The 7,554-nt window shown below is 51.4% G+C and overlaps 1 protein-coding gene across 3 annotated transcripts; it reads right to left on the reverse strand.

Moving 5' to 3' along the window:
- Window positions 1-2,253: 2,253 nt before the first annotated feature.
- Window positions 2,254-6,531, reverse strand: LOC127334071 (pentatricopeptide repeat-containing protein ELI1, chloroplastic). 3 transcript variants are annotated; one of them, XM_051360486.2, is made up of 3 exons: window positions 4,356-6,531; window positions 2,755-3,228; window positions 2,254-2,664 (listed from the first exon to the last, which is right to left on the reverse strand). In XM_051360486.2, the coding sequence occupies exon 1, from the start codon at window positions 6,443-6,445 to the stop codon at window positions 4,565-4,567; it is 1,881 nt and encodes a 626-aa protein (XP_051216446.1). In that variant the 5' UTR covers window positions 6,446-6,531; the 3' UTR covers window positions 2,254-2,664; window positions 2,755-3,228; window positions 4,356-4,564. The 3 variants fall into 3 exon arrangements, with proteins under 3 accessions (XP_051216446.1, XP_051216445.1, XP_051216444.1); XM_051360485.2 differs by having other exon boundaries at window positions 2,254-2,671; XM_051360484.2 differs by having other exon boundaries at window positions 2,254-3,228.
- Between the last annotated feature and the right edge of the window lie 1,023 nt (window positions 6,532-7,554).

Here is a 7,554-nt window from a genome sequence, read left to right on the forward strand (position 1 = left end):
CTTGCGGTACCGCTGAGGTACCGCAATAACCTCTGTGAGTCCCTAGACCCTCGCGCGGTACCTAAGCGGTACCACAACGGTGGTGCCGTAACTTGCGTTACGGTACCTAAGCGGTACCGAGGCAAGCGGTAGTACCGCTCAAGGTACCGTAGCTCTCTATAGGACTTTTCAGTACAATCTTCCAGAGCGGTACTGCGGGGCGGTACCAGTAGGGTAGCGGTACTACCGCTCCTGGTACCGGTAGTACCGGTCAGACAGAAACTGATTTTTCCTGTATTCCTCTCCAACCATGTCACCTCGCGACACACACGCAAAACCAGAAAACCTATAAGCTACGCTTCAGTCTTCCGTTCATGACGTGTTCAGCGAGGGTACCGTTAAATTCATTCAAGTGTTGTCATCAAACACACAAAACACGGGATATAGATCTTGCTCTTTCACTCTTTAACATCAGAACCACCTTCAAATGTGGGTATTGAGAATTTTGGTTTACCCAAGCCATCATCTTGAGCTTGTAGAAGAACACGTTGGGCGCCGACGGGGACAAAACCACGACCACAACCACCAGCAACACCACGCCCAACACTACCCCCATGAGCAGCAGGTGCGGCGTCATAATCACCATGAATACTTCCGTCATCCTCATGTTGCGGCTGTTGTTGTTGTTGCACAAGTACGCGCAAACAATCGACAGATTAAGTAAATGCTTGTATAGTTGTTTGCATGTCCGTCAGCTGTGTCTTGACTGTATTGACAGTCACAATAGTAGTGTCTATGTTGGTGTGAACGGTCATAATTTCTTCAGCAAGATCATCTGCTACTTTGTGGAATTCATGCTGCAAATTATCATAGAGAGCTTCATACTCCCTCCAAGTGACCGTCTCAGCGTCATCCTTTTTCTGCTGCATAACATCATTATCACTAGAAGACATGATTAGTAGGTTGGTGCACTAAAACAAAAATATTTCGTGGTAATCTCACAACTCACTCAAAACTGATAAGAAAGGTAAATCTTACCTCTCCAAAGTGAATTAGTATTCTTTACCAACTCGGATTGACGAACTAGTGCACGGATGTGGCGAAGCGAATACCAAGGGTATAAGAACGATCACACGACAAAGCGGGATATATGGTGGAGCTGTAGGTAGGCTACCTAATGCACCAAAATCAAGTCCTGGTGTTGACCGTATAAAATACCCAATGAAACTGACACAAAGGCGATGTATGTGGCAATGTAACTATGAGGATGAAGGTGTCGCAATGCACTTGAGAGACACTAGCAAAGATCAATGTAACATGCACAAGATTGCACTACTATAGGTGCAGAAAGTAAACAAGGCCTTCACCTAGATATGCAAGAATACTTCACTTTTTTATATACACGAAGCAACTATGTAGCTCTTTTTGTTTATTTTCTATTTTTATTTTATTTTGTACAACTCTTTGTATCACGGCCAACATAAATTGCAGAGCACCAAACCCTAACGAGTAGCTTGTCGAGCGGTAAAACTTGTCTCTTAGGTAAGTTTCTAGTCACGTATATCAAAAAGATGTGTCTAAGGTTGACAGATATCGCAAAGTTTACGCTATGTGGACTCAGAGCAACATAAGTATGAAAACTAACCACGGAAGAAAAATGTGTCGTGGCAAAAAAACTGACCAATACTGTGCAACGATATAGAACCACGACAGACTCATGGCAGAGAAAACGCTCAAAATCGTGCCGCGATAAAGCTCACGGCAGAATTTTGCGGTATAATATCATGTCATGGCAGAGAAAACAGCAGAAACTGTGCCACGGCAGAAACCATGACAGACTCTAGATTAGACCAAAAACTAAAACGACCAACAACTAAAACTTAAAATCTATGCAATCTAAAGCTATGGCAACCCTAACCCTAACATTTTTTTTCTTTTTCTATATAGGATGAACACTCACAACTAAATCTATGGTTGATTTGTGGATGCTTACCGACGAAACGCTGAAATCTGATACCAAGATGATAAGGGGTGGCCCGATCTTCTCAGTAAGCGAAGTGGTAGATGATGATGTTGATGAAGAGAACATATATGACGTTTATGAACTCTCTTGATCAATCTTATCGCTAATGCAATAGCTCTCAATTCTACAGATATTCGCAACTCCACACACCTTACACACGTAGCTGACGACAATGAAACGGTAAATTGCAACCTCCCAATTCTCAATGGAACAGGAGATCACACAAACTTTCAGTAGCAAAACACCAGATCGATGCGAATTTGTGTTGTAATTTCAGCTGTATGCAATAGCAATAAGTCTGGAACTTGGGTTTATCTTAAACGTGGTCTAAACCTAATTTAGGGGCGTCCATGTAGCTTATATAGGCATCCGGAACGACTGGGGTACGAAATAATTGGATACAAACGACCCAAAACGGTTTTCGGCCAAATGGTTCAGACCCGGGGGCAGTACCGCTAGGTACGGGCGGCAGTGCTACTAGCATCGGCGATGGTACCACTACTCACGGGCGGAAGTGTCGCTGGTAATGCGGTGGTAGTGCCGCTGAGGCCTTCCTCTTCTGATGTGCTTGTCTCTATCTCATTCCTCGTGCATCCGTGAAATGTTTTCACGTCCAACACCTTGTGTAGCTCCTCTTCTTCCCGTGCAACGCTTGATTCTCCCTCGTAACTCATCATACATAGTTGCAACGACTTAGTTAGTATAAAGTTCTTAACATGTAAATTAGCGGTATCACTTAGGAGTGAATTCACCTGTTGTTCTAGTAGCTTTGCACGAGCCCTTGTAATGGGTCCAATCCTGACTTCATTGGACTTGAGCTCCACAGCAACATCTCGATCATGATGAAGTGGCGGAGGTAGTAGTTCAGTAGGGATGTCCTCATCACGCAGCACACCGCATCTCTGCGCCCGCCCACCACATATGAGGCCCGAAACGGCCTGCTCAGACCCCGCTGTTGCAGCGCCATGCCTGCGACACCGCAAGCTGCAGCACCCAGCTGCGCCTCTCTAGGGCCGCCGCCCTGGCTCCCTCTTTTATTCCGGCGACGCCCCTGATGACGTTGGGACTCCAAGTGCAGAGTGTTGTGGTCAGCGAAGAATTTTCTCCACAAGGGTGACTCGAGGGTTTATATCGAACTCTCAGGGAATTAGGAAAGAGTTGTCTCCTTTCCACTTCTTATAGCCATCCTGCAAAGTAAAGTAATGCCTTGTGTCCACAACTCCACCCTGTGGTTGTAAAGCATACGGTTTCGTATTATTAGTAGTAAATAAAAGATGCAACACAAGTAGTAAAGTAAACTAAATAAGTAAAGCAAACTATGTGAAAGCGGTAAAGAGATAGTTGTTTGTGGGTTTTGTGTGTGATTAAGTAACTAAATATTTTTGTATTTTCGGATTAAAATACTACTGCAAATAAAAAGTAAGATAAATGCAATGGAAAGGTATTTCTTATGATTAAAGTTGGACCGGGGTTCATGGGTTCACTTGTGTACTCTCTTTCTAAAGTTGTAGTGGATAATAGCGATTCATTGATGAGATAATATTGGTGGAACTTCAATATATGTTTGATAAGCATTCATATGGGCTCCTAACATAGAGATGATGCAACACATCTCTCTTACACTCACAAGAAAGGGAAAACTCCATGCAATCTTGTATTAAGAATTAACGGAGCATAGTCATAAGTACTTTGACATAATGTTTGAATATTAAATATGATACCTTGAACAAACAAGATCATCACTTTTGTCACGTGATGAAAATAGCACATGCATTTACTTTATCCCTAGTGAGGTAGCAAAGAAAAAGGAAAAACCATAAAAGATCATGAATTTGTTGTCACTATCTCAGGAGAAAATTTGTTGTCACTATCTACATGGTTTCTCCATTTCACATTTTATTTTAAAATCTGCTTTTAAACCATTTTAAAAACCAGGCCAAATTTAAACTGACTTGAATATGACTGAGAAGTGAGAAAGATGTTTTATTAAATGAAGAGACAAGAGGAAGGTTTTATAAAACCATATGCGAGGGGAAACAACAGAATAATTTTATTTGAATTTTTTTTTGTCAAAACCATGTAGATGATATGCATGATGATGATGTCAAAAAGACGCGGAAAAACATGCAGCGAAGAAAACTACCAGGTCGTTACAATCAGCTTTCATACCCATGCGGTTCACAGATTAATGATCTCAGATGCATGAGCAAAAGTGTTGCAAAATAGTACACAAGTCGAGAGTGCGACCACAGGAAAGTAGAGAACTGCAGCGACTGAGATTTACCGGCACAATCTAAGAAACAAATGATGACTGACATATGGACAGAAAAAGTTCTTAAGGAAATCTCCGAACCTTTATAAGCCCTAAGTGACATTTATACTTGCACACCATTTTATGGTTGACAACCTCAGGGGTAGATTTAAATGTGTGTAAAATGGACCCTCACCAACGTAGTTCGTAAAAGCAACTGTAGTTCACACATTACCACTGTATCTCAATTAGCAGCACAAATGTCAGTAGCCCTATTTACTCTGCGTAAAGTTTGAGTTCGCATCATGGGATCACCAGTAATCGCCACAAGTACAGGACCCGTCGACAAAATGGTGGAACCTGTTCCTGTCTCTGAACACAATCTTCCTGCCAGTGATCTTCGATACCAGCTTCAACACTGCATGGCAGTCAGAGCACGCCCGTAGGTTCTTGACAATCTTGATCGTCGCTGCAGGCTCTGTGCTTACCAGTCCAAATGCAACGGCAAGCTTCTCGCTGTGTACCGCAAGTGCCCTCTCCTTCATCGGCTCATCCAGGTCATGCAGAACTATCTCAGTCTGTGGAACATGTCCATGCTCCTTCACTAGGCCATTCATCTTGTCTAGCATGGCATATATTTCATCGGTGCGGGGATGGCTCATATCCCCTGCAACGAACTCGTATACCTTCCGGTCTATCTCAATGGCACTACAACCAGGCTCTTTTTGGATGCCACTAGCCTTCATCATCGACCGCACCTGCGCAACTTGTTCCCATTTACCAACAGCTGCGTAGATGTTGGAGAGGAGGATATACATCCCCGAGTTGGCTAACCCCTTGGCAACAAGATAGTCTGCAATCTGCTGGCCTAACGCCATGTTCTTGTGAAGCCGGCATGCGGCAAGTAGTGACACCCACAAGACAGCGTCAGGTGTTAGTGTCATGCTCTGGACAAGATGGAATGCTTCGTCTACGAGCCCCGCACGACCAAGAAGGTCCACCATGCAACCATAGTGCTCGATTTTGGGATCAATGCCGTACTCCTGCTCCATTGATCGGAAGAACTTGCGGCCGTCCTCAACCAGCCCAGAATGACTGCAAGCGTTGAGCAAGCCAATGAAGGTGATATCTGTGGGCCAGAGGCCCTGCTCCCGCAAGTGCGCAAACATCTCCAGTGCCCTTGTGCTTTCTCCGTGCATTGCATAACCATTGATCATGGCGTTCCACGCAACAATATCTTTGTCAGCAATTCCATGGAAAACAGCGACCGCATCCTCCAGGCTTCCGCACTTGCAGTACATGTCAACAAGTGCGGTGCCCACTCTGAGATTGAGTCGAACGCGTCGACTGTTGTTGACATAGGAATGGAGCCACTTCCCTGACTCCGCCGTACCAAGCTGTGCAACCGCAGAGAGGACCAGCACGACAGTCACCTCGTCAGGCTGGACACTCGATCTCAGCATCTGCCGGAACAGCTGGAGAGCCTGGTTGGGCTTCCCGTGCTGCGTGTACCCGTCAATCATAGCGTTCCAGCAGATGAAGTCCTTGTTGGGCAACCCGTCGAACAGGCTGCGCGCGTCATCCAGCGCACCCATGTTGGCGTAGCAGGTGAGCATCGCCGTGACGGACACGACGTGCGGGTCCGGCTGCATCTCGTCGAACAGCGCACGGGCGGCGGCGGCGTCCCCCGCCCGCGCGTACATGCCGAGCAGCGCGGTGGCGACGTAGGAGTCGCCGGAGAGGGCCAGCTTGAAGGCGTACGCGTGCAGGGCGCGGCCGAGGGAGATTCCGCGGCAGGCGGGGAGGGAGGCGGAGAGGGTGTGGGCGGTGGGGAGGAGGCCGTCGGACAGCATGTCGGAGAGGAGCGCGAGCGCGGCGAGGCTGAGGCCGCGGGAGGAGTGGGCGCGGATGGCCGAGGTGTAGAAGATGGCGGTGGGGTCCTGGGTGCGGTGGAGGAGGGTGAGGGAGTGGTCGAGGCGGCCGGACGCGGCGTAGGCGCGCTGCAGGCGGAAGGCGACCGCCCGGTCGCTGTCGAGGCCCGCGCGGAGCACGGCAGCGTGGAGCTCGGAGGCGCGGCGGGCGGTCGAGCAGGCCACGAGGAGCGAAACGGCGCGATCGGCGTTGAGGGCAACACTGTGGCCGCCGCCGGATTCCCGGGCGGTGGCGACGGAGGGGAGCACCGCGGCCGACATGGGAAGGCGGGAGCAAGTGGCGCGTCGTCCAGCGCCTCAGCCTCAGTGTGCAGCTTATCCTCGCACGATAAGGGCCTCTCCAACCGAGCGACCCAAACGGACGCGCTGGGCCGTCCGTTTTGGGTCGTTTGGGTCGTGCACCGGACACCCGGATGTCGCGCGGACGCTCGGAGACGTCTTGCTCGATTTTTATTCCCCAACGCACCCACGACCCAAATTGGGAGCAGCTGGCGTTGCTCAGGGGAGGCGAGGCGCGGGGCGGCCGGTCGCCGCGGGCGCAGCCCCGTTCGCCGCCGCAGGCCCATCGTCGCGGGCGCAGCCCCATCGCCGCGCGCTGCCCCGTCTCCGGCATGCCCAAACAGCGAGCACCCGCAGCAGCAGCCGCGCAGCAGCGCATGGCCAAAAGCAGCAGCTCCACGGCGTGCACGCGTTCGCAAATTAGAAGCAACAACACCTAGCTGTGGCAGCACTTCGCGCGCCCGCGCTGGCTGGTGGTGAGCAGGGTGCAGTTGGTGTTCGCGGCTGGTGCGCGCGGCGTTGTGGCAAGTGGTGGCGCGGCACAGGGCGTCGTCGAGGCGAGGCGCGGGCTGCGTGGCTTGCGGCGGCGGCGTGGCTTGGGGCGGGCGGCACGGGGCGCGGCCGTGGAAGGCGAGGGCGCGGCCGTGGCGTGCGAGGCGGCGCGGGGGCACGGCCTGGGAGGGCGGCGCGGGCGCGGCCGTGGCGTGCAAGGGCAGGGCGGCGCGGCCGTGGAAGGCGAGGCAGACGGGCGGCGGCCCGAGGCCGCCGACGGGCGGCGCGTCGAGGCGCTCGCGTCGTGCCGAGGCCACCGACGGGGCGGCGTCGAGGCGCTCGTGTCGTGGCGAGGCTGCCGACGGGCGGCCCGAGGCGCGGCACGGACGGGGCCGCGTCGAGGCGCTCGCGTCGAGGCAAGGCCAGCGACGGGGCGGCGTCGAGGCGTGGCACGGGGCGGCGTCGAGGCGCATGCTCGCGTCGTGGCGGCGCGCGGCCAGCAGCGGCCCGTGGTGCTGCAGCCAGCCACGGCGAGCTCCGCCCCGTCTTCATCTTGCTTGGCGGCGTCGAGGCCGGTGGCGCTCGTTTCAACTCCGGCG

Source organism: Lolium perenne, chromosome 2 (genome assembly GCF_019359855.2).
Source record: "Lolium perenne isolate Kyuss_39 chromosome 2, Kyuss_2.0, whole genome shotgun sequence".
NCBI classification, from domain to species: Eukaryota; Viridiplantae; Streptophyta; class Magnoliopsida; order Poales; family Poaceae; genus Lolium; species Lolium perenne.